A 27,542-nucleotide genomic window follows, 5' to 3' on the forward strand; every position below is an offset into this window, starting at 1 on the left:
GGAGGCGATGTGAGGGCAGGAGGCGGTGTGATGGCAGGAGGCGGTGTGATGGCAGGAGGCGATGTGAGGGCAGGAGGCGATGTGATAGCAGGAGGCGATGTGATGGCAGGAGGCGGTGTGATGGCAGGAGGCGATGTGAGGGCAGGAGGCGATGTGATGTGATGGCAGGAGGCGGTGTGATGGCAGGAGGCGGTGTGATGGCAGGAGGCGATGTGATAGCAGGAGGCGATGTGATGGCAGGAGGCGGTGTGATGGCAGGAGGCGATGTGATGGCAGGAGGCGATGTGATGGCAGGAGGCGATGTGATGGCAGGAGGCGATGTGATAGCAGGAGGCGATGTGATAGCAGGAGGCGGTGTGATGGCAGGAGGCGGTGTGAGGGCAGGAGGCGGTGTGATGGCAGGAGGCGATGTGATGGCAGGAGGCGGTGTGATGGCAGGAGGCGATGTGATGGCAGGAGGCGGTGTGATGGCAGGAGGCGATGTGATAGCAGGAGGCGATGTGATGGCAGGAGGCGATGTGATGGCAGGAGGCGATGTGATGGCAGGAGGCGATGTGATGGCAGGAGGCGGTGTGATGGCAGGAGGCGGTGTGATGGCAGGAGGCGGTGTGATGGCAGGAGGCGATGTGATGGCAGGAGGCGGTGTGATGGCAGGAGGCGGTGTGATGGCAGGAGGCGATGTGATGGCAGGAGGCGATGTGATGGCAGGAGGCGGTGTGATGGCAGGAGGCGGTGTGATGGCAGGAGGCGGTGTGATGGCAGGAGGCGGTGTGATGGCAGGAGGCGGTGTGATAGCAGGAGGCGATGTGATGGCAGGAGGCAGTGTGATGGCAGGAGGCGGTGTGATGGCAGGAGGCGATGTGATGGCAGGAGGCGGTGTGATAGCAGGAGGCGATGTGATGGCAGGAGGCAGTGTGATGGCAGGAGGCGGTGTGATGGCAGGAGGCGGTGTGATGGCAGGAGGCGATGTGATGGCAGGAGGCGGTGTGATGGCAGGAGGCGGTGTGATGGCAGGAGGCGATGTGATGGCAGGAGGCGATGTGATGGCAGGAGGCGGTGTGATGGCAGGAGGCGGTGTGATGGCAGGAGGCGGTGTGATGGCAGGAGGCGGTGTGATGGCAGGAGGCGGTGTGATGGCAGGAGGCGGTGTGATGGCAGGAGGCGGTGTGATGGCAGGAGGCGGTGTGATGGCAGGAGGCGATGTGAGGGCAGGAGGCGATGTGAGGGCAGGAGGCGGTGTGATGGCAGGAGGCGGTGTGATGGCAGGAGGCGGTGTGATGGCAGGAGGCGATGTGAGGGCAGGAGGCGATGTGATAGCAGGAGGCGATGTGATGGCAGGAGGCGGTGTGATGGCAGGAGGCGATGTGATGTGATGGCAGGAGGCGGTGTGATGGCAGGAGGCGGTGTGATGGCAGGAGGCGATGTGATAGCAGGAGGCGATGTGATGGCAGGAGGCGGTGTGATGGCAGGAGGCGATGTGATGGCAGGAGGCGATGTGATGGCAGGAGGCGATGTGATGGCAGGAGGCGATGTGATAGCAGGAGGCGATGTGATAGCAGGAGGCGGTGTGATGGCAGGAGGCGGTGTGATGGCAGGAGGCGATGTGATAGCAGGAGGCGGTGTGATGGCAGGAGGCGGTGTGATGGCAGGAGGCGGTGTGATGGCAGGATGTGATGTGATGGCAGGAGGCGATGTGATGGCAGGAGGCGGTGTGATGGCAGGAGGCGGTGTGATGGCAGGAGGCGGTGTGATGGCAGGAGGCGATGTGATGGCAGGAGGCGGTGTGATGGCAGGAGGCGGTGTGATGGCAGGAGGCGGTGTGATAGCAGGAGGCGGTGTGATGGCAGGAGGCGATGTGATGGCAGGAGGCGATGTGATAGCAGGATGTGATGGCAGGAGGCGATGTGATGGCAGGAGGCGATGTGATGGCAGGAGGCGGTGTGATAGCAGGAGGCGGTGTGATGGCAGGAGGCGGTGTGATGGCAGGAGGCGGTGTGATGGCAGGAGGCGGTGTGATGGCAGGAGGCGATGTGATGGCAGGATGTGATGGCAGGAGGCGATGTGATAGCAGGAGGCGGTGTGATGGCAGGAGGCGATGTGATGGCAGGAGGCGGTGTGATGGCAGGAGGCGGTGTGATAGCAGGAGGCGGTGTGATGGCAGGAGGCGATGTGATAGCAGGAGGCGGTGTGATGGCAGGAGGCGGTGTGATGGCAGGAGGCGGTGTGATGGCAGGAGGCGGTGTGATGGCAGGAGGCGATGTGATGTGATGGCAGGAGGCGATGTGATAGCAGGAGGCGGTGTGATAGCAGGAGGCGGTGTGATGGCAGGAGGCGATGTGATAGCAGGAGGCGGTGTGATGGCAGGAGGCGATGTGATGGCAGGAGGCGGTGTGATGGCAGGAGGCGGTGTGATGGCAGGAGGCGGTGTGATGGCAGGAGGCGATGTGATAGCAGGAGGCGCTGTGATGGCAGGAGGCGGTGTGATGGCAGGAGGCGATGTGATGGCAGGAGGCGATGTGATGGCAGGAGGCGATGTGATGGCAGGAGGCGATGTGATGGCAGGAGGCGGTGTGATGGCAGGAGGCGGTGTGATGGCAGGAGGCGGTGTGATGGCAGGAGGCGGTGTGATGGCAGGAGGCGGTGTGATGGCAGGAGGCGGTGTGATGGCAGGAGGCAGTGTGATGGCAGGAGGCGATGTGATGGCAGGAGGCGATGTGATGTGATGGCAGGAGGCGGTGTGATGGCAGGAGGCGATGTGATGTGATGGCAGGAGGCGGTGTGATGGCAGGAGGCGGTGTGATGGCAGGAGGCGGTGTGATGGCAGGAGGCGGTGTGATGGCAGGAGGCGGTGTGATGGCAGGAGGCGATGTGATGGCAGGAGGCGATGTGATGTGATGGCAGGAGGCGGTGTGATGGCAGGAGGCGATGTGATGTGATGGCAGGAGGCGATGTGATGGCAGGAGGCGGTGTGATGGCAGGAGGCGATGTGAGGGCAGGAGGCGATGTGATGGCAGGAGGCGATGTGATGGCAGGAGGCGGTGTGATAGCAGGAGGCGGTGTGATGGCAGGAGGCGATGTGATGGCAGGAGGCGGTGTGATAGCAGGAGGCGGTGTGATGGCAGGAGGCGGTGTGATAGCAGGAGGCGGTGTGATGGCAGGAGGCGATGTGATGGCAGGAGGCGATGTGATGGCAGGAGGCGATGTGATAGCAGGAGGCGATGTGATAGCAGGAGGCGGTGTGATGGCAGGAGGCGGTGTGATGGCAGGAGGCGGTGTGATGGCAGGAGGCGGTGTGATGGCAGGAGGCGATGTGATGGCAGGAGGCGATGTGATGGCAGGAGGCGATGTGATAGCAGGAGGCGATGTGATGGCAGGAGGCGGTGTGATGGCAGGAGGCGATGTGATGGCAGGAGGCGATGTGATGGCAGGAGGCGGTGTGATAGCAGGAGGCGATGTGATGGCAGGAGGCGGTGTGATTGCAGGAGGCGATGTGATGGCAGGAGGCGATGTGATGGCAGGAGGCGGTGTGATGTGATGGCAGGAGGCGGTGTGATAGCAGGAGGCGGTGTGATGGCAGGAGGCGGTGTGATGGCAGGAGGCGATGTGATGGCAGGAGGCGGTGTGATAGAGATGTGATGGCAGGAGGCGGTGTGATGGCAGGAGGCGATGTGATGGCAGGAGGCGGTGTGATGGCAGGAGGCGGTGTGATGGCAGGAGGCGGTGTGATGGCAGGAGGCGGTGTGATGGCAGGAGGCGATGTGATGGCAGGAGGCGATGTGATTGCAGGAGGCGATGTGATAGCAGGAGGCGGTGTGATGGCAGGAGGCGGTGTGATGGCAGGAGGCGATGTGATGGCAGGAGGCGATGTGATGGCAGGAGGCGGTGTGATGGCAGGAGGCGATGTGATGGCAGGAGGCGATGTGAGGGCAGGAGGCGATGTGATGTGATGGCAGGAGGCGGTGTGATGGCAGGAGGCGGTGTGATGGCAGGAGGCGGTGTGATGGCAGGAGGCGATGTGATGGCAGGAGGCGGTGTGATGGCAGGAGGCGATGTGATGGCAGGAGGCGATGTGATAGCAGGAGGCGATGTGATGGCAGGAGGCGATGTGATGGCAGGAGGCGATGTGATGGCAGGAGGCGGTGTGATGGCAGGAGGCGATGTGATGGCAGGAGGCGATGTGATGGCAGGAGGCGCTGTGATGGCAGGAGGCGATGTGATGGCAGGAGGCGCTGTGATGGCAGGAGGCGCTGTGATGGCAGGAGGCGATGTGATGGCAGGAGGCGGTGTGAGGGCAGGAGGCGGTGTGATGGCAGGAGGCGGTGTGATAGCAGGAGGCGGTGCGATGGCAGGAGGCGATGTGATGGCAGGAGGCGGTGTGATAGCAGGAGGCGGTGTGATGGCAGGAGGCGATGTGATGGCAGGAGGCGGTGTGATGGCAGGAGGCGGTGTGATGGCAGGAGGCGGTGTGATGGCAGGAGGCGGTGTGATGGCAGGAGGCGATGTGATAGCAGGAGGCGATGTGATGGCAGGAGGCGGTGTGATGGCAGGAGGCGGTGTGATGGCAGGAGGCGGTGTGATAGCAGGAGGCGGTGTGATAGCAGGAGGCGATGTGATAGCAGGAGGCGATGTGATGGCAGGAGGCGATGTGATGGCAGGAGGCGGTGTGATAGCAGGAGGCGGTGTGATGGCAGGAGGCGGTGTGATAGCAGGAGGCGGTGTGATGGCAGGAGGCGGTGTGATGGCAGGAGGCGGTGTGATGGCAGGAGGCGGTGTGATGGCAGGAGGCGATGTGATGGCAGGAGGCGCTGTGATGGCAGGAGGCGGTGTGATAGCAGGAGGCGATGTGATGGCAGGAGGCGGTGTGATGGCAGGAGGCGATGTGAGGGCAGGAGGCGATGTGATGGCAGGAGGCGATGTGATGGCAGGAGGCGGTGTGATGGCAGGAGGCGGTGTGATAGCAGGAGGCGGTGTGATGGCAGGAGGCGGTGTGATGGCAGGAGGCGGTGTGATGGCAGGAGGCGGTGTGATGGCAGGAGGCGGTGTGATGGCAGGAGGCGGTGTGATGGCAGGAGGCGCTGTGATAGCAGGAGGCGGTGTGATGGCAGGAGGCGATGTGATGGCAGGAGGCGGTGTGATGGCAGGAGGCGATGTGAGGGCAGGAGGCGATGTGATGGCAGGAGGCGATGTGATGGCAGGAGGCGGTGTGATGGCAGGAGGCGGTGTGATGGCAGGAGGCGGTGTGATAGCAGGAGGCGATGTGATGGCAGGAGGCGGTGTGATGGCAGGAGGCGATGTGATGGCAGGAGGCGATGTGATGGCAGGAGGCGATGTGATGGCAGGAGGCGATGTGAGGGCAGGAGGCGATGTGATGGCAGGAGGCGGTGTGATGGCAGGAGGCGGTGTGATGGCAGGAGGCGATGTGATGGCAGGAGGCGGTGTGAGGGCAGGAGGCGATGTGATAGCAGGAGGCGGTGTGATGGCAGGAGGCGGTGTGATGGCAGGAGGCGGTGTGATAGCAGGAGGCGGTGTGATGGCAGGAGGCGGTGTGATGGCAGGAGGCGATGTGATGGCAGGAGGCGGTGTGATGGCAGGAGGCGATGTGATGGCAGGAGGCGGTGTGATGGCAGGAGGCGATGTGAGGGCAGGAGGCGATGTGAGGGCAGGAGGCGATGTGAGGGCAGGAGGCGATGTGATGGCAGGAGGCGATGTGATGGCAGGAGGCGGTGTGATGGCAGGAGGCGGTGTGATGGCAGGAGGCGCTGTGATGGCAGGAGGCGCTGTGATGGCAGGAGGCGATGTGATGGCAGGAGGCGGTGTGATGGCAGGAGGCGATGTGAGGGCAGGAGGCGATGTGAGGGCAGGAGGCGATGTGATGGCAGGAGGCGGTGTGAGGGCAGGAGGCGATGTGATGGCAGGAGGCGATGTGATGGCAGGAGGCGATGTGATGGCAGGAGGCGGTGTGATGGCAGGAGGCGGTGTGATGGCAGGAGGCGGTGTGATGGCAGGAGGCGATGTGAGGGCAGGAGGCGATGTGATGGCAGGAGGCGGTGTGATGGCAGGAGGCGATGTGATGGCAGGAGGCGATGTGATAGCAGGAGGCGATGTGATGGCAGGAGGCGGTGTGATGGCAGGAGGCGGTGTGATGGCAGGAGGCGGTGTGATGGCAGGAGGCGATGTGATGGCAGGAGGCGATGTGATGGCAGGAGGCGATGTGATGGCAGGAGGCGGTGTGATGGCAGGAGGCGGTGTGATGGCAGGAGGCGGTGTGATGGCAGGAGGCGGTGTGATGGCAGGAGGCGGTGTGATGGCAGGAGGCGGTGTGATGGCAGGAGGCGGTGTGATGGCAGGAGGCGGTGTGATGGCAGGAGGCGATGTGATGGCAGGAGGCGATGTGATGGCAGGAGGCGATGTGATGGCAGGAGGCGATGTGAGGGCAGGAGGCGGTGTGATGGGTGTGATGGCAGGAGGCGGTGTGATGGCAGGAGGCGATGTGATGGCAGGAGGCGGTGTGATGGCAGGAGGCGGTGTGATGGGTGTGATGGCAGGAGGCGGTGTGATGGCAGGAGGCGATGTGATGGCAGGAGGCGATGTGATGGCAGGAGGCGGTGTGATGGCAGGAGGCGGTGTGATGGCAGGAGGCGATGTGATGGCAGGAGGCGGTGTGATGGCAGGAGGCGATGTGATGGCAGGAGGCGATGTGATGGCAGGAGGCGATGTGATGGCAGGAGGCGGTGTGATGGCAGGAGGCGATGTGATAGCAGGAGGCGGTGTGATGGCAGGAGGCGATGTGATGGCAGGAGGCGATGTGATGGCAGGAGGCGATGTGATGGCAGGAGGCGGTGTGATGGCAGGAGGCGGTGTGATGGCAGGAGGCGGTGTGATGGCAGGAGGCGATGTGATAGCAGGAGGCGGTGTGATGGCAGGAGGCGATGTGATGGAAGGAGGCGATGTGATGGCAGGAGGCGGTGTGATGGCAGGAGGCGATGTGATAGCAGGAGGCGGTGTGATGGCAGGAGGCGATGTGATGGCAGGAGGCGGTGTGATGGCAGGAGGCGATGTGATGTGATAGCAGGAGGCGATGTGATGGCAGGAGGCGGTGTGATGGCAGGAGGCGGTGTGATGGCAGGAGGCGGTGTGATGGCAGGAGGCGATGTGATGGAAGGAGGCGATGTGATGGCAGGAGGCGATGTGATGGCAGGAGGCGGTGTGATGGCAGGAGGCGATGTGATGGCAGGAGGCGGTGTGATGGCAGGAGGCGATGTGATGGCAGGAGGCGGTGTGATGGCAGGAGGCGGTGTGATGGCAGGAGGCGATGTGATGGCAGGAGGCGATGTGATGGCAGGAGGCGATGTGATGGCAGGAGGCGGTGTGATGGCAGGAGGCGGTGTGATGGCAGGAGGCGGTGTGATGGCAGGAGGCGGTGTGATGGCAGGAGGCGGTGTGATGGCAGGAGGCGGTGTGATGGCAGGAGGCGGTGTGATGGCAGGAGGCGGTGTGATGGCAGGAGGCGGTGTGATGGCAGGAGGCGGTGTGATGGCAGGAGGCGATGTGATAGCAGGAGGCGGTGTGATGGCAGGAGGCGATGTGATGGCAGGAGGCGATGTGATAGCAGGAGGCGATGTGATAGCAGGAGGCGATGTGATGGCAGGAGGCGATGTGATGGCAGGAGGCGGTGTGATGGCAGGAGGCGGTGTGATGGCAGGAGGCGGTGTGATGGCAGGAGGCGATGTGATGGCAGGAGGCGATGTGAGGGCAGGAGGCGATGTGATGGCAGGAGGCGATGTGATGGCAGGAGGCGATGTGATGGCAGGAGGCGATGTGATGGCAGGAGGCGATGTGATGGCAGGAGGCGGTGTGATGGCAGGAGGCGGTGTGATGGCAGGAGGCGGTGTGATGGCAGGAGGCGGTGTGATGGCAGGAGGCGATGTGATGGCAGGAGGCGATGTGATGGCAGCAGGCGGTGTGATGGCAGGAGGCGATGTGATGGCAGGAGGCGGTGTGATGTGATGGCAGGAGGCGATGTGAGGGCAGGAGGCGATGTGATGGCAGGAGGCGATGTGATGGCAGGAGGCGATGTGATGGCAGGAGGCGATGTGATGGCAGGAGGCGGTGTGATGGCAGGAGGCGGTGTGATGGCAGGAGGCGATGTGATGGCAGGAGGCGATGTGATGGCAGGAGGCGGTGTGATGGCAGGAGGCGGTGTGATGGCAGGAGGCGGTGTGATGGCAGGAGGCGGTGTGATGGCAGGAGGCGGTGTGATGGCAGGAGGCGGTGTGATGGCAGGAGGCGATGTGATGGCAGGAGGCGGTGTGATGGCAGGAGGCGATGTGATAGCAGGAGGCGATGTGATGGCAGGAGGCGGTGTGATGGCAGGAGGCGGTGTGATGGCAGGAGGCGATGTGATGGCAGGAGGCGATGTGATGGCAGGAGGCGATGTGATGGCAGGAGGCGGTGTGATGGCAGGAGGCGGTGTGATAGCAGGAGGCGATGTGATGGCAGGAGGCGATGTGATGGCAGGAGGCGATGTGATGGCAGGAGGCGATGTGATAGCAGGAGGCGATGTGATAGCAGGAGGCGGTGTGATAGCAGGAGGCGATGTGATGGCAGGAGGCGGTGTGATGGCAGGAGGCGATGTGATAGCAGGAGGCGATGTGATAGCAGGAGGCGATGTGATAGCAGGAGGCGGTGTGATGGCAGGAGGCGATGTGATGGCAGGAGGCGATGTGATGGCAGGAGGCGGTGTGATGGCAGGAGGCGATGTGATGGCAGGAGGCGCTGTGATGGCAGGAGGCGATGTGATGGCAGGAGGCGATGTGATGGCAGGAGGCGGTGTGATGGCAGGAGGCGATGTGATAGCAGGAGGCGATGTGATAGCAGGAGGCGGTGTGATGGCAGGAGGCGATGTGATAGCAGGAGGCGATGTGATGGCAGGAGGCGATGTGATGGCAGGAGGCGATGTGATGGCAGGAGGCGGTGTGATGGCAGGAGGCGATGTGATGGCAGGAGGCGATGTGAGGGCAGGAGGCGGTGTGATAGCAGGAGGCGGTGTGATGGCAGGAGGCGATGTGATGGCAGGAGGCGATGTGATGGCAGGAGGCGGTGTGATAGCAGGAGGCGGTGTGATGGCAGGAGGCGGTGTGATAGCAGGAGGCGGTGTGATGGCAGGAGGCGATGTGATAGCAGGAGGCGGTGTGATGGCAGGAGGCGGTGTGATGGCAGGAGGCGATGTGATGGCAGGAGGCGATGTGATGGCAGGAGGCGGTGTGATGGCAGGAGGCGGTGTGATGGCAGGAGGCGGTGTGATGGCAGGAGGCGATGTGATAGCAGGAGGCGGTGTGATGGCAGGAGGCGATGTGATGGCAGGAGGCGATGTGATAGCAGGAGGCGATGTGATAGAGATGTGATGGCAGGAGGCGATGTGATAGAGATGTGATGGCAGGAGGCGGTGTGATGGCAGGAGGCGGTGTGATGGCAGGAGGCGATGTGATGGCAGGAGGCGATGTGATGGCAGGAGGCGGTGTGATAGCAGGAGGCGATGTGATGGCAGGAGGCGATGTGATGGCAGGAGGCGATGTGATAGCAGGAGGCGATGTGAGGGCAGGAGGCGGTGTGATGGCAGGAGGCGGTGTGATGGCAGGAGGCGGTGTGATGGCAGGAGGCGGTGTGATGGCAGGAGGCGGTGTGATAGCAGGAGGCGGTGTGATGGCAGGAGGCGGTGTGATGGCAGGAGGCGGTGTGATAGCAGGAGGCGATGTGATGGCAGGAGGCGGTGTGATGGCAGGAGGCGGTGTGATGGTAGGAGGCGGTGTGATGGCAGGAGGCGGTGTGATGGCAGGAGGCGGTGTGATGGCAGGAGGCGGTGTGATGGCAGGAGGCGGTGTGATGGCAGGAGGCGGTGTGATGGCAGGAGGCGATGTGATGGCAGGAGGCGATGTGATAGCAGGAGGCGGTGTGATAGCAGGAGGCGGTGTGATAGCAGGAGGCGGTGTGATAGCAGGAGGCGATGTGATGGCAGGAGGCGATGTGATGGCAGGAGGCGGTGTGATGGCAGGAGGCGATGTGATGGCAGGAGGCGGTGTGATGGCAGGAGGCGGTGTGATAGCAGGAGGCGATGTGATGGCAGGAGGCGGTGTGATGGCAGGAGGCGGTGTGATGGCAGGAGGCGGTGTGATGGCAGGAGGCGGTGTGATGGCAGGAGGCGGTGTGATGGCAGGAGGCGGTGTGATGGCAGGAGGCGATGTGATAGCAGGAGGCGATGTGATGGCAGGAGGCGATGTGATGGCAGGAGGCGGTGTGATGGCAGGAGGCGGTGTGATGGCAGGAGGCGGTGTGATGGCAGGAGGCGGTGTGATGGCAGGAGGCGATGTGATAGCAGGAGGCGGTGTGATGGCAGGAGGCGGTGTGATAGCAGGAGGCGATGTGATAGCAGGAGGCGGTGTGATGGCAGGAGGCGGTGTGATGGCAGGAGGCGGTGTGATAGCAGGAGGCGGTGTGATGGCAGGAGGCGGTGTGATGGCAGGAGGCGGTGTGATGGCAGGAGGCGATGTGATGGCAGGAGGCGGTGTGATGGCAGGAGGCGGTGTGATGGCAGGAGGCGGTGTGATGGCAGGAGGCGATGTGATGGCAGGAGGCGGTGTGATGGCAGGAGGCGATGTGATGGCAGGAGGCGATGTGATGGCAGGAGGCGATGTGATGGCAGGAGGCGATGTGGTGGCAGGAGGCGATGTGAGGGCAGGAGGCGGTGTGATGGCAGGAGGCGGTGTGATGGCAGGAGGCGATGTGATAGAGATGTGATGGCAGGAGGCGATGTGATGGCAGGAGGCGGTGTGATGGCAGGAGGCGATGTGATGGCAGGAGGCGATGTGATGGCAGGAGGCGATGTGATGGCAGGAGGCGATGTGATGGCAGGAGGCGATGTGATGGCAGGAGGCGATGTGATAGCAGGAGGCGATGTGATAGCAGGAGGCGGTGTGATGGCAGGAGGCGGTGTGATAGCAGGAGGCGGTGTGATGGCAGGAGGCGGTGTGATGGCAGGAGGCGGTGTGATGGCAGGAGGCGGTGTGATGGCAGGAGGCGGTGTGATGGCAGGAGGCGATGTGATAGCAGGAGGCGATGTGATGGCAGGAGGCGGTGTGATGGCAGGAGGCGATGTGATGGCAGGAGGCGGTGTGATGGCAGGAGGCGATGTGATAGCAGGAGGCGGTGTGATAGCAGGAGGCGATGTGATGGCAGGAGGCGGTGTGATGGCAGGAGGCGGTGTGATGGCAGGAGGCGATGTGATAGCAGGAGGCGATGTGATGGCAGGAGGCGATGTGATGGCAGGAGGCGGTGTGAGGGCAGGAGGCGATGTGATGGCAGGAGGCGATGTGATAGCAGGAGGCGATGTGATGGCAGGAGGCGATGTGATGGCAGGAGGCGATGTGATGGCAGGAGGCGATGTGATGGCAGGAGGCGGTGTGATGGCAGGAGGCGATGTGATGGCAGGAGGCGGTGTGAGGGCAGGAGGCGATGTGATGGCAGGAGGCGATGTGATAGCAGGAGGCGATGTGATGGCAGGAGGCGGTGTGATGGCAGGAGGCGGTGTGATGGCAGGAGGCGATGTGATGGCAGGAGGCGATGTGATAGCAGGAGGCGGTGTGAGGGCAGGAGGCGATGTGATAGCAGGAGGCGATGTGATAGCAGGAGGCGATGTGATGGCAGGAGGCGGTGTGATGGCAGGAGGCGGTGTGATAGCAGGAGGCGATGTGATAGCAGGAGGCGATGTGATAGCAGGAGGCGATGTGATGGCAGGAGGCGGTGTGATGGCAGGAGGCGGTGTGATGGCAGGAGGCGATGTGATAGCAGGAGGCGGTGTGATGGCAGGAGGCGGTGTGATGGCAGGAGGCGGTGTGATGGCAGGAGGCGGTGTGATGGCAGGAGGCGATGTGATAGCAGGAGGCGATGTGATGGCAGGAGGCGGTGTGATGGCAGGAGGCGATGTGATGGCAGGAGGCGATGTGATAGCAGGGGCCTTCCATATACATTGTATTACCACTTAACCTTGGTGAGGAAAATACATGTATCGGAGGGAGAGCGGGGAGCTCCCTGGGTCCTTAGAAATGGATGAAGATATGCAAGGCTATAGCAAAAAGATCAGTATACACATGGGGTGCACAACTGCAGTGAACAGGTCAGGTTTTCAGGATATGCCTGCTTCAGCACAGGTGGCTCAATTAGATGCTCAGTCAAAGACTGAGCTTCTGATTGAGCCACCTGTGCTGAAGCTGGGATATCCTGAAAATCTGACTACTTGCAGGGAAGGGGGGGGGGGGAGGGGAGGATGATGGTTCAATTTCACATATATGGTTGAACTGCTGGACGGTGTCCCCTCTCTATGGTCTGAAATGTTTGTGATAATAGCATTAGGTGTTTAGCTGACCCCGACCCTTCTGCAACTCTCTTAACGCGGCAATTCAAGCGGCACTTTAAAAAAAAAAAAATAATAATAATAATTTGAATATATGCAGCCTTTGATTACCTTTATTGAAAACTAATTACCTAAGCTGCCCATCGATTTAGTCTCTTGTGATCGATCAGCAAAGATCCTGGTTCTCAGGAATCACTAAATGGCAGCCTTTCAGTTTCAATCAATCGTTCAGTCCATGTAACTCAGCAGCTACAATGTATTCTTATATTACTACGGTTACGTTATATGTTACAGTTTGCAGCTCAAACTGGTGGGAACATTGGCAACAAATTATCACAAACAGGAAAGTGTTACAAAGATCTTGCACTGCTGGGGAAGTGTGCTAAAGTCTGCTATAAGAATCAAAGCATGCTCAGTATTATTAAAACTCATACAAAATAGCACTAAGAGGTGTATTTAAAAAAAAATGTTTTTAGTAAGTATTATTTAATACTACAGATTTATTTAAATTTTTTTGTTAGAAATAACCCGCAGGATATTGCATGGATTGCTTATTTAAATAAACAGTGTCCTAAATGCGCACACGTTTTTAATAAGATGATCCCCATACCCTTACAGCTACAAGATGTTGCATGCTAGTCATGCGCAAACCGTATACAAGTGAAGCAAAGTGTTTGGCATGTGATGCGTATGGAGAGAATATCTAGCTATTGATCCAGGTGCCACATTTTAATGTATCGCTAGAGCACGGGCCCCATCTGAAGTTAATTAGTAGAATAAGTCCCTTTGAGTCTTGCCTTTGCTCTCGCTATTATACTCCGTCTACGTGTTACTGTCGGGGGATAAGGTTTCTCCCTGGTCCTTCGTAACAGAAAAGTGAGAAGTGATTCTCCCATCCCCGGCTTTCTTCTTTCTTGTACAAATGTTGAGTGCACTGGAGCCAAGTAAAAAGGTTTATATTAGTGCAAAGGTCACTGCATGTAAAACGTACCGCTTAGTAATATGTTGCGTGTTCCGATCAGGCATGATCCCTGACTAAGCATACGTGTGAAACGCGTTGACGTCCTATGGGAGACAAACAATGACTAGGTGATGTCTCGGAGTATCAGAACTTCCATTTTGATGTCCAGGGACCACAGAGCGCGTCGTCCTGAGCTGTATTCGATCATTTGGAAGTTGTGTTGCCACGCCGGTGAGAACACGTTACCTCTTACTATGCTTTTAGTCTTCTTTGTATGAATATAACCCTTTTTCACGTCCCTTCGTGGCACTACTCTGCTTTTTTATTTTATTTTTTGTCCGTTGATCCTCCAGTGAAGAGGTTTTCACGCGGGAGAGGAGCTGGGTTACCCACTCTGAAAGGTGCTGCAAGAAGGAATAAGTATCCAATTTGGTGTTCGTTTGGCAAGCATTGTGCGCAGACGGACTTTACGCTCATTTGTACAAACAGTTTAAAGACTTCTAATAATAATGCTTTCCTATGACATTTCATGCTTGTTTTGGTCATTTTACATGGGCTGCGTTATCTCGAAAAATAAGCGCGGTGTTTGCACTTTTGACTTCTCTCTAGATTATAATGAAATAAACGTATAGTGCACCTTTAACTTTACGGTCTGGGGTAGATTGCATGTGACAGTCATTGGAAACCCCCCCTGCGTGTATCTAAAAAAAAAAAAAACAATAAAGATATACACATGCAATAACGTGTGTACGTGTGAACAAATTCCTCCCCAATTTACTAAAAGCAAAATGTGGCCACACCAGTGTCAAAAGATAATTGCAATTACTCTAAAATAGTCTGTCTTAACTTGGGTAAGAGACGTGGAATGTCAAGTCTATCCCTGCTTCAGCATGATAGTTAACTGAATTGTAGTTTATAATGGACTGATTATGGTCCATTATTGGGACTGACACAAGGACATTTTCTTTGGCTCTTTGTATTATTTAAGTTTAAGTCTTGATCTAGTGCAGTGTTTGTGTGCACAGACTTTATCTTGTTATTAATATTCTGACATCTATGCTAACTCTTTTCCTCTCGAGGCGCCATACTTTGATTTTCACGGTGTGCTAGGGATATATTTAGTTTGTTAGGCATTCACTGTCTAAATATTTAGACACCAAATCAGTTATGATCAGGGTTACCCAAGTGACCTTGATTATCCATATTCTTATACACAGCGTGTTTTCTCTCAATGATGCATGGTAAACTCACAAATAGAATATTTACTGTTGCAGGTACTCCATTTTTTAATTCTTTTTATTAGCGTGCCATTTATTTGAATTTGAAATTTACTTTTTGCTTAGTATTTCAGGTTAGATAACCCCGTATTAAAGAGGAAAACCAAGCACATTAAGAAATATATATATATATATATATATATATATATATATATATACACAGTATATAGGTAGAGCAAGGTGTGTGTGTGTGTGTGTGTGTGTGTGTGTGTGTGTGTGTGTGTGTGTGTGTGTGTGTGTGTGTGTGTGTGTGTGTGTGTGTGTGTGTGTGTGTGTGTGTGTGTGTGTGTGTGTGTGTTGAAAACTAATTACCTAAGTTGCCGATCGACCAGCAAAGTCCTATTTCCCAGGGTTCACTAAATGGCCGCCTTTAGTTTCAATCAATCTTTCAGTCTGTACAGTAAGTCAGCAGCTACAGTGTATTCTTGTATTACTAAGGTAACATTCTCTAGTTTATTAAAACTCATTAAAATGTAATTGAGTTGAATTTTAAAATAAAAAAGTATTATCTAATACTACACTCTTAAATTCCTATCCAGCATTGGATAGAGATTAAATACACCCCTTCTGTCCTATCTATTCAATAAACTAGTATTTATCTCACACCTTGTGGTCAAGGGTAGCACAAGTGTTGCAAAGTACAGAATATAGGGATAAACTAAAATAAGTAAGTTATCGAAAAGCTCAATATGGGGCTCTTTTATCTTCTGTCCTTTCTGGAGCATCTTAATTCGACTTCCAGGTGATTGGTTAAGTTTTTTCAATATTATTGGTGAATTCATGTACCATGACCTCTAAATACCTCGGTCTTATCTACTTACTGTGTACCATTTGGCACTGTTAGTCCTTAGTAAAAATACTCGGGCAATAAAAATACTCGGGCACTTAACATGCCAGCTATGCTTCAAAAGCATTTCAGTTAGCACAAATGGGCATATTAATATATCTGCATATATTATTTCTACGTGCCACTTAACTGACAGCTTAATTTGTCCAACTAAAAACAATACTTCTTAAATGCATTTGCAGTTAACTCAAAATAGCATATGTGCAGCAGATGCGATTTGATGGGGACAAAAAAAATAGGATAGCTTGCAGATGTAAACAACAAGTTTTAATGGAGAGTGAGTGCTTTTAGAAAACAATTTTATTGATGCAGAGTATTATACATTGAAGCATTTTTACAAGGCAAACTTTCTCATTGATCATTCTCGCTTTACTCTATTCTATATAGTCTATAGTAACGCAGGAGGGGGAGGGAGTAGGGATATGATGCCTTTTATTGGACTAAGTCGTTGATACGTTACAAGCTTTCCAACCTCTCCGGGTCAGACCTGATGAAGGACCCTGAGAGGTTGGAAAACTTGTAACATTTCCACTACTTGTTGGCCAATAAAAGGTATCATATCCCCTACTCCCGCCCCCTCCTTTGTTACTACGTGGAAGAAAGGACCAACGCGGCCCCCCACCCTTCTTTGCTTTACTCTAGTAATATACCCAGGTTTTTATACCGAGAATTTTCATAATTAAAAAAATAGTACTGCAGGAGCAAAATAAATATAATGAAGATGCTATGTTAAGTTCATATTTAGACAGGCAGATAAATCAATGCTGAGTAAATTATACAGTGGCACTAAGAGAATTAATTTCAATTAGTGTTTTCTGCCATTATTTGGCCATATTTTTCAGAACACCTTTTCAGAAAAATGCAGAGTAACTGCTTTTAGTTTATCATAACCGGATAATTGGAAAATATAGTTAAAATATGTGGTATATATCTGACAACATTATTCATATCAGTAGAACAACACACATTTTGTTATACGCAAATACATCTTTGAAATGTGGTTTTAAGAGTAAACATATTAAAGTAGCTGGATATTATTGCATGTTTATATAATGTTTTCCCTGCAGCATGTCTTTCCTTGGCTATTCTAATCCCGACCTGTTAAACTCCGAGGTGTTTCGTTGCAACACTGAGCATTGCATGTATGCATTGTGTTCATTATGTACAAAGGGAGCGGAAGGGGGTTCTGTACACGAGTTACACTTCTCCTTGGTGCATACAAATATGTCACGGTATGCACGTTTACACTTTGCAGGGCTTGTTTTCTCCGGTGCTCATGAAGAACAGTAGCATTTTATAATATGTGAGGCCATTTACTAAATGGAATAGTTGTTAAGCACTTGCAGTACAGTGGGTTATTTACTGTAGTAATCTACCCAATTCAGACATACAGTACTAATAAACTACGAAGGAGCATTTCATGTTCTCGGGATAGATTAAAATGTTTGTTTCACCGTCATAATACTTGCTATTGCTACAGTATATATCCAGGGCCCAATACCACTCCTCTCTATCCTTAGTTTGCCAATGGAAGTCCGTGCCATACTCCAGTCTCCATGAGTCTTCTTACCAATTCTTGCCCTGTATAATCGAAGCAGCCTTACATAAAATAAATTAAACAATCCCTTCCCCAAAAAGCATTCAGGTTAAGGGGTATGCAGGGAGACTAGGTTACTAATAGTCAATACTGTATGTCTTGAAGAGAAGAACGTACATCTGGTGTGAGTATTTTAAAATGTTACTTAAAGATGGGGAGGAGGGATAAAGAGAGGTTTTCAGTGGTGTCTTGTATATGGTAAGAGAAGGAGCTTGGCAGATCGTAAGGGATATAGAGTTCCAAGTACTGTATGGCCAGTGGCATGTGAAGGTTTCAGACATGAGAGCGTTGGAGGCTACAGGGGCAGGGAGGGAAACATTCGTGAGTAGAGATAAAGGCAATCCGGAACATAAGAGGAGGTCGAGAGCTACGCTATTGTACGAGGAAGGGAACCAGATTAGAGTCTTGGAGGAGAGTCACAGATGAAAGAAAAGCAGGGTGCCATCACCACATATTGTTCAACTTAGACCAGGGGTTCCCAAGTCTATCCTCGGGATGCGAGTCGGGGACAATCATTTTCAAGCTCGGAGTTCGCAAATAAACCCCCCCTCTTTGTGTTCATACCAAACGGTTTCATTTTGCAGAGCTAATATGGCCTTTGCAGAGGGCGTTCGTATTTGATAATAGCCACGACACAAATATTTGGATGAAAGCTGCGTCAGTATTGGTACTTGAGATAAAATGACATCAATTGACGAAATACCTTCCAGATAATGCCTTAATCACGGTGAATATGTATTCATGTTCCTTTTCTCACCCATCAGTATTTCCAGGGTCGCCCGTAATGATGAATACAGTTTAGAGAATGTTTTCCCTGTTCTCCTAACCTGGTTTCATTGCTTGGAGATTCATGCACAGTGCTCTTTGTTTAAAAGCACTATAAAATTGTATATACATAAATATGCATGCAGCGATATAGCAGACCAAGTGTAAAGATATTCTGAAACACAGATAGTGGTTTCTGTGCCACAATCAATAATTATAGCCTGTGTATAGTGTCTAAATCACTGCAGAGTGCTTTATAGAAGTGAAATCTGGTGTAATTATGTTCAGCGGGGCATCTTGTCTAAATATCAAGTTTGTGTTTATGCTAAAGATGTCTCAGTTGTCTTGGTTCTTGATGTATGAAGAAATTAAATCTGTGATTGGATATTTAGCTGTACTGGGGACGGGGGGAGTTGGTGTGATGGGGTTTTGTCTCATATTTAGTTCTTTATTTTGGTAATTCAGTATTCTTGATTTTAAGCAGCAGTACATCCCCCCCCCCCCCCCTTTTTTTTTTTTTTTAAATATACACATTAACTTGAGGGACCAAAGAGTGGATTTGGGGTCCTCTAAACAGTAGGCTCCCCCCTGTTTCCACTACACTGTATTTGTGTGACAAACAACCAGGTAGTCCGCTCACGTGACCGGTCAGTGTTACCCGTTTCTGCCGTGCCATCGCTGCATATCTTTGGCCGCGCATCTGGCTGTCCATATCGTTTGCAACGAAGGCATTGCTTGACTGATGAGTATCGCTTCAATATTTTCTTCTGATGATTTAGCCAGAACTATCTATCTCGGGCAGTGTGATATGCAACAAGCGAGATACAAGACTTTCATTGCTATTAAGCTGACATTATTGTGATGCTATGATACACTGGCTAGGACTTGCTAAGGTTACCGCCCCTCAAGATCTGTTTTTCTGATCATGCACATGGGTGTGAGCATACTTTTGTTCCATCGTGTACTTATATTAGGTAGCCTTGCTTACTGACCGGCCTGTCTATTACACTCTAGCGGAAACTAATTTCCCCTTATTGTGTTTGAACTTTCAATGTGCGGATTTATTTCTTGTATTTTGTGTATAATTTATTTACTGTTTTAGTTCTGGTTTGTCTAATCACATCATATTTCTTTAGTGATTTTCTTATCAAGCCGATTCAATATTAATTTGGAGATTAGTGTTTTTTAAACTTAATTTTATTCATTTTTTTGTTTTTTTCTGTTATCAATAAAATCCATCTTATTTTTGAATGATTGGATTGCTTTTTATAGGGCCTTTCTTTTCTCTTTTGTGTCTGCACATTATATCTGCCCTGTAGCACCGCCAGAGGTTATATTTGTTGCTATATTGCTGGCTTCATTTTCATTTTCAAGGACTGAACTAGAGATTTGACTGCGGCAATATCTGTTCGTTTCTTAAATATTTAATCGTACTCCGCATAAAAAAATCATTATAAAACAGGTAGAAATAACCAATGAAAGTACAAAATATATATATATAAAGATTTAAGATATCATATGCATAATAGGACATTGTTGTACCACTCATTGAGAGTGTGTACTTATATGCAACAATCACGTTGGCAAAATGGCAATAGTTGCAATAGAAACAAAATTATACTATAAAAGGAAACATTCAAACTTCAAGTTACGGATATTTGGAAGCACGGGAACTTGAGACTTGGTGAACCCATTGGTACAAGCTGACCAAATCAGATTCTCAAAAAATTGAGGCTGCATGTAACTATAATAGTAGGATGTACTGTATATACACACATGAAGTGCAGTTCTTTGATGCTCTAATATGTTTGTAAACATTTATACCATATAATCCGTGATAATAATGGAAATGTGGCAATATATGGAAGGTTTTCCTAAAAGGTCTATATTGCAAGAGTACATGTGTACATGTGAATATGTAAATATATATGCACGTTGACATTTCGAATGACACAGGATCTTGTGAATTGAAGTGCAAGATGAATGAAGGAAATCTGAAGATGCCGAGTAGATATGTGTTGGCCTCCTGACAGAATCCTAACACTCAGAGTGACTCGCACGTTATTCACCTTCACTGTCAAGTTTTTTGCTTATTAATATACCTAATGAAGAGGTGTTACATAAAACATTAATAAGTAGATGTACATATGGTCTTTAACAATTCCTATCGGTGAGTACCAGCACCGAGAATATGCGAAATGTCAACGCACATATATATTCACGTAATGGACAAAATAATCGTTAATCTTTATTGTACCAATTTTGTCTATATATGTGCACTCCAATCAAAAACACCATAATTATCACCATTGTATAACTAGCGCTTTTACACTAATACCCACCCATTTGTTGCGATAGTAGTTTTCTTGTTTTTGTAGGCAGTGTGGGATGAGGGAGGCATCAGACCAGAGAGCAGCTATATTGTGGAGGGAGAGAACTTTTCTGCATATTCTTCAAAAGGAGAGGGAAATAGTACAAAACTGGGATCCTGTTTGCAAACACAGTATGGCAACGTATACCTCTAATCCGTTCTCCATTCACAATGGTCATTCCTCTAAGCAAAACACACAGCATGTTCTTCATACATAGCTTTTAGTCTTGCGCGGATAATTACGACTGGTTAATGCTGAGGTCACTCACGGGAATGAAAAGGAAAGCGCAGAAACAAATGAGACACTAATCTGCAATCAAATAGTGGATGAATACATTTAATTCTTGCGGGGTAACGCTTATTTTTCTGTTTTATTCTATCTTGCTAGCCAGAGTACTTCACCATCAAAAGGACACTATTGTATCGCATTTTAGCCTCCGCTAAAGATTAGAAGCTAATTTGTGAAACACAAGGCTGAGTCCATGGTGACTGCGCGCTCGCGTCCGTGCGCGTGATTTGTGGCCAGGCTAGACGCGATGGGGAAGCGTGTCGGGGGCGTGGCCGTGACCCTCATTGGGCGAACCGCTCACGTGACCTGGCCCTTAAATCAAATGTATCTGATTCCTCGGACACCGCGTGCACCTTCACGTGGTCACACGCGCGGTCTATGGCTGCGATCATTAACTTAAGGCATTGTGGTCACGCCGTGCACGCACTCCTCCGCGCTGTCTCGCCAACCATGGATGCAGCCTTATCCTTCTTATCTGTTCGAGCTGAATTTAAGGCCGGTAAAGGCGCGATGCTATTAGTTTGCAACCGGCCAGATCAGGTTCTGAGGATATCCCAGCTTCAGCACAGGTGGCTCAATCAGTGACTCCGTCTTTGACTACAGCACCTGTGCTGAAGCAGGGATATCCTTAAAACCTGACCTGTGGGGGGGGGGGGGGGGGGGGGCAGTGAGGACTGGAGTTGAGCACCCCAGTTCCAGACTGAAAACTGTATTGCCAATATATTTGACTTATTTTTACATTTTTGTAACCCAGGCGCCCGAGTTATACAACCATTTAAGTGCACATTAGTGCGTTAGCCAAGTTATGAAATGTCTGTTTTTCAGCATCATAAACCTGATTTATTTAGCAAACAAACCTTGCAAAAGACATAATTACATTGGTTCCCAGTGTGTTAATGGGAGTTTGTACTGCTATGGTGTGTGCTCGCCTCGGCTGCTTAGTGCACAGAATAATACTGTGGTATGAAACAGAGTTCATAAATTGACATTTGAAAAGTTGTCTTTATGAATGAAGTAAGTCTTCACCCCACATTTATTTAAGTTATTGTGGGTGAAAAGGTAACTAAAAAACCCTCCACCGTACAGCATATATAAATATTACTTGTGAGCACATTCACACGTCTTAGACGGATCTGAAACCCTGCCCTTCCCCATTATCTCCTAGCATACTGTGCTACCACTGCAGCAAGGGATTCTGGGAAATGACATGCAAATGAGCACACATTTGATAGAGTCTGTCTGTGAGTGGGTTTGTTGGCTTTGCATCTCACCCCAGGCTATGTTTAAAAGATGTTTAAAGCAGCATGCATTGGCTTAAGGGTTTAACCATGTCTTGAGACAAAAGGTGGCACTGTGTGCTCATTTGCATGCAATTTCCCAGAATCCCTTGCTGCAGTGGTAGCACAGTATGCTAGGAGATAATGGGGAAGGGCAGGGTTGCAGACCTGTGTAAGGCATGTGAATGTGCTCACGAGTAATATTTATATATGCTGAATGGAGTAAGATAGACATGGGGTGCTCAAGTCTCCCAACAGGTCAGGTGTTCAGGATATCTTAGCTTCAGCACAGGTGGCTCCAGCTGAGCCTCTGAGACACCTGTGCTGAAGCAGGATCTGATTGGGCCACCTGTGCTGAAGCAGGATCTGATTGGGCCACCTGTGCTGAAGCTGGAATATCCTGAAAACCTGACCTGTTGGGGGACTTGAACTGGAGTTGAGCACCCTTGAGATAGACCATCTGACATAAATCAGTCTGTTTTCAAGGCAAACGAGAAGCAAATAAACAGCACACGACGTATCAAAGAAAAAAATCCTGTTGATTTGCAATGGAACTTTTTTCTTTGCACATGGTGCAGTTATTTTGCCCCAATATTGCTCCATATTTTGCCTTTATACACATACCCCAAAGCTTTGTGCACAGCTGGTTTTGTTTTGTAATGGAAAAGGGGCATGGTGGTGAATATGAAACTTATCGGAGCCTGCGGATCACTGACATATTGTAGCACAGGCCCAGCATTGCAGCTTGTGCATACAAGAAACAGCCCAGATTACAGCTGAATAGTCTGTGTTGAACAACCTCTTGGCCTATAAGACTTCAAATTGCCATCGTTCCTTGTGCCTTGGTTAATGTACAACCATACTTCGCAGAGCTTGGAAGTACTGTACTGCATGCTACAATATAAACCAAACATTTGAAGGTGCAGAATTGTCCTAAGAAACATTGTTTACCTGGAGACTTAACTCCTAAACCCTTAGCAGAGATACTTCCGAAAGCGTGTGGTGCGACTCTGAAAATAAACAGGCTCTTTACCAGTCTGTACCATTATGAAACATTTTTCTAAATCATCTTAACGTGAAAATCCTGCTTAAATAGAAAAGATCAAAGTCCAGAAAATGAGGTTTTCTAAACACGAATGTTGTAAGCTGTTTCGGACACCAGAATATCACCAAAACCTGGGAATCCTGCCCAGTCCCATTCAGCTTTCTTAGTAATCAACGTTGTCTTCTCTGGAATGAATATTTATGGTCAGTATAAAGCTTATTTTAGTCATTACCTTAAGCTGATGCTTAGTCTTGAGCTAATGAGTGCTAAGGCAGCCCATGTTACGTTGATGGATAGCTCTTGCAGGCTTCACTGACTTGTACTACAAATACTTCTCAGACATTTGTGCATTTGGCCATAAGTGCCCGAAGGTGATCTATTAGCACGCAAAGTGGGACACGCACAATATACATGTTATAATTTACCATCTACTACATTGATTTAGAATTTTTGCATATGAAATAGTCGTTTTCTTTTTGTATATTAGTTCTTATAATGGTAGTTATGGTGTCCTGTATTTCCTGTTTAGATATTGTATTCGGTATGTTTATTTTATTAATGTGTCTTTTATCCCTCAATATGTATGCACACATACTATAAAATCAGAAAGTATGGATTCTTCCATCAACATTATTTAGCAGAGCAATATTGAATTGCTTGCTTACGTGTTCTATAAAAACAAATGTTCCTCTGTAGATCTAGCATTTTCTTAATATTTATATAAATCATGTTTTATGAATAGGACCCCCCCACCCCGCAGCATTAATCATGCACTTGTACAGTAACCCCCTTACCTGATCTCTGCTCCTCCCGCTATCTTCACCCACCTGCAGCCGCCATTCTCTCCCCCTGCTCCAGCACTGTCCAACCAAATATGGGTATCTACATCATGAGGGGAATACTAAGGGACCATATTCCGTTATCTACGTCCTCAAGAGGGTTGGACAGGACGTTTAACACTGTTCGACTGCCTTGATGACGTAGATGATCGAATGTGGTCCTAAAGTATACTATATTATAGATATGTATATAGTAGGGAGAGTGAGTGAGGGCAACGGCAAGCGGGTGAAGACGGGGCATAGAGCAGAGGCGATCAGGTATGTGGAACCTCCACTCCGGTCGCTCATATCGGGTATTGGGGTTGTTGGACTAAAGACAGAGAATGATGAACACTACGGGGGTCCGTTTCAGAAGCATTGAACCGCTGCAGCCTTAATCCTTTCTGTTTTAAGCTCCACAATCGGCATGGTACCGGGACCGCGAGCGATCGCAGCACTATAATCAGGAAGGCTGGCCAGACTCGTGTATCCCTATAGGCCCCCTAAGACCTCCACCTTTCCTGCCGTGTTACCTCCTCTCGCTCCCGCCGGCAGGCTTCTCCCGTGCTGCCCCCTCTCTGGCATTCCCTGCCACGCACCATCAGGCTCTCCCAAAGCTTTCAGACATTTAAAAACTCTGAGTTATTTGCTGCAACATCGAACTTGGGCCATTGGGATGCTGCAATGTCATCAAAGCATGGAATGGCAGCTTCCTGTTGGAAGGGGCAGACAACTCCAGTCCTCAAGGGCCACCAACAGGTCTGGTGTTTAGGATATCCCTGCTTCAGCACAATTGGCTCAATTAGTGGATTGGCCCTTGGGGACTGGAGTTGCCCACCCCTGGGATCACCCCATCTTTTGGTTCGCCATTAATTTTGCCGGCATATAAAAAGGTAAATATCTCCATAACCGTTTCACTTTATGCCAAAAAAAAACCAAAAAACTGTTTTCCAGAAATTAAGAGGATTGCTGCTTTTTAACCGTTTGGTCTCTGGAAGGTTTGAAACACTAGTGTAGTAATGATCATATGATCGCCATCTGCACCAACGTCAGGACGGAAGAGGAAGAGAGATCGTGATCTCGGCACGTTGATGGCGGAGGTTGCAATCACTGCTAGAAACAAGCAACATGTCACCGACACTGCGTCACTGTCACACGGTCACGTCGTTTTGCATCGAGCCCAACATCATGGGGCACTCAAAGGGTTAACATAGCAAAGGTACTAGTGCAAATTGCTGCCATTACTCACGTGTGATGGGCTAGGTGTGACTGATGACCCTAGGAAAAGATGGGGAGCCCCCATGTAAAAGTTGGATTGTTACTTCTTCTTTGTACAGTAGTCTCCGCGTGTGCTGATGGGACCAGAAAATGTTGGTACAATGTTACAATATTTCTTGTTTGCCGTATGTGTTATCAGCAGCATGTTTCATGTGTTTTAATCCTGGAAGTAATCAAGTGGAGTTTGAAACCATTGATGTGGACACGTATGCTTTAATGCATGCCTTGCAAATATATTGGGTGCGTGTGTACAACTACAAACCGTGCTAAGTAACTTTATGCATATTCATTTGTGTGCATTCTTTAAGAGCAGTGCCTCGGACAGAAAGATTAAGCCTTTCAGTCTCAGTGACTGCAAATTAAAGTAATTTGTTTAGAAGGGTCAGGTGCTACTTTGTGTGAAAAGTTTGTCTCAGAGCCAGCAGAGGAAAGATTGATGCTACAAAGAGCTTGATGACGTGTGCTGCAGTATGCAGAGGCAGTTCTAGGTTAATTACAGGAATTCAGAGAGTGTTATTTTGTGTGTGGCTGGATTTAAAGAGTATATGTACCTGCATGCTGAATGCCTTATTTAAACTGATCGTGCTAAATGTTTACATGGTGCTTGTCTCGGCTCAATTCTGCTCTCTCTTTTTTTTTGTTGGAGTGATTGAAGGGACTTAAAGTCCTGATTAATGTGCTTTATTTACTAAACATTGTAGCAATTCATTAGATTGTAGGATATTTGAAACAATATTTGGGCTGGTAAAAGTAGAAAGGGGAGAGGGCTTCTAAAATACACTGCCATTAAAATAAGTGGACTTGTTCATTGTTCAAATAGTTTTTATTTTACACTGGGTGTGAAAAAAAAAGTGTAGTGCTACTTCATTCATCTTAATACCCAGTGCGTATTTGTTGTTCAGAATACTGATGAGTTGGTGTAATAACGAGGCCATAGACGGCTCTCCAAGGCCCCACTTTCTCCCCTCCCCCGTTCCCCTCCATTCCCCTCCCCCATCCTTCCCCTCCCTCCCCCCATCCTTCCTCTCCCTTTCCTCCCTCCCCCTCCCTTTCCTCCTTCCCCCTCCCTTTCCTCCCTCCCTCTCCCCCCACACCCCCACCTGTCGGCGACCCTAGTTTTATATAACAGTCATGTTTATTTTTCCCCATTTAAATCTTTAATCGCCAAAAATTCCTTAATCTGTCAAACATTTCCTTTTATGTTGTGGCATATCATAAAACCGACAGTTTTGCTTTCATTTAACTGAAGGGATATATCTAAATCTTTTATACATGTCAAATCAGTTCTGGATTTTCACCTAATATTATTGCACAGTAAATCAAAGACATTTGTTGGGTGTATAAAGATGTAAATTAAATATGACATTTTTTTCCAATGCAATTCATAACACAAATGTGTTTTAAGAGTGGGTGTACAATTGTTCCTGTTTGTATGTGCTGGTGATACAGTAACAGGAGAATATAAATGGCCTTATTTAGAAGCACACTAATGAAAATACATTATACAAGGGGTGGGCAACTCCAATCCTCAAGGGCCACTAACAGGTCAGGTTTTCATGATCTCAGCTTCAGCACAGGTGGCTCAAGGCCTCTGATTGAGCCACCTATGCTGAAGCAGGGACTGATTGAGCCACCTGTGGGGATATCCTGAAAACCTGACCTGTTGGCCTTTGAGGACTGGAGTTGCCCACCCCTGAATAGGCTTCAGTATGTAAAATGCCAACATACAATAATCATACCACTTCGCTTTTCTTCTGTAGTAAAATGAAGAATGTGCTAAACACCTTTTTTTTTATTCTTATTTTACAGAAACCAAAGCAGAAAGATTGGCATCCCCCTGGTGGATACATTCTAGGATTGTGGACATTGATTCTTATGGTTTTCTTCAAAACCTATGGAATGAAGCACATGAAACATGTTTTTTAAGGAGATTCACGGAAGATATTGCACAATCATCACCTCGGAAACTATGAAATGTTCTGCACTGGAGGCCCAAGAAATTGTCCTTTCACCCGAAACTGCGGTGTCTGTTGTAACCAATCAGATTTGTATCATACAGAGATCTACAATGAGGGAGCCTAATAAAACTACATTTTATGGCCATTAAGTTTACAAAAATAGTTTTAGAATAAAAACGCATACCGAAAGAATGTTTACGTTGCTCAAAAGCAGACGGGTGCACGATGAATAATTGGGTTTTATAAGTGCTAAAAAGAACCCAACAGAAAGCAGATCTTATTTAAAATGTGTTGTATACCTTTCCATAGTTTTCAGCTGTTTTCTAGGCCCCTGGCATGGTACACGTATATTGAAAGCTTGCTCAGCAGAAACAAAAATAGAAGTATTGATTTATCGTGCTAAGTACAGCATTTCAGATCAATCCCGTACCTGAGGTAATTATGTATCTTGGAATGGGTGAGCAATTAGAATTTAAAGCAAGACTTAGCAACCCCTGAAAAACCTAATTTGATTTATTTGCTGTTCATCAAACTCGCGTCTTGTACGTTTTACCTTATCAAGCAGTTTTTTTTATGGCTCCTGTTTGCTTTTAATATTGTATAGTTATCTTTGGCAATATGTGCTTTTCCAGTGCAAACTATGCACTTTACAA

At 50.3% G+C, this 27,542-nt stretch overlaps 1 protein-coding gene across 1 annotated transcript in view; it reads left to right on the forward strand.

Moving 5' to 3' along the window:
* Positions 1 to 27,034, forward strand: part of PIGK (phosphatidylinositol glycan anchor biosynthesis class K) — a 120,725-nt gene extending 93,691 nt beyond the window's left edge. Inside the window, exon 9 of the mRNA XM_075617148.1 lies at positions 26,741 to 27,034. Within this exon, the coding sequence (XP_075473263.1) occupies positions 26,741 to 26,857 (117 nt within the window). The 3' untranslated portion in view covers positions 26,858 to 27,034. The remainder of the gene's footprint in view (positions 1 to 26,740) is intronic.
* Positions 27,035 to 27,542: the final 508 nt, after the last annotated feature.

Source organism: Ascaphus truei, chromosome 10 (genome assembly GCF_040206685.1).
Source record: "Ascaphus truei isolate aAscTru1 chromosome 10, aAscTru1.hap1, whole genome shotgun sequence".
In the NCBI taxonomy this organism is placed as follows: Eukaryota; Metazoa; Chordata; class Amphibia; order Anura; family Ascaphidae; genus Ascaphus; species Ascaphus truei.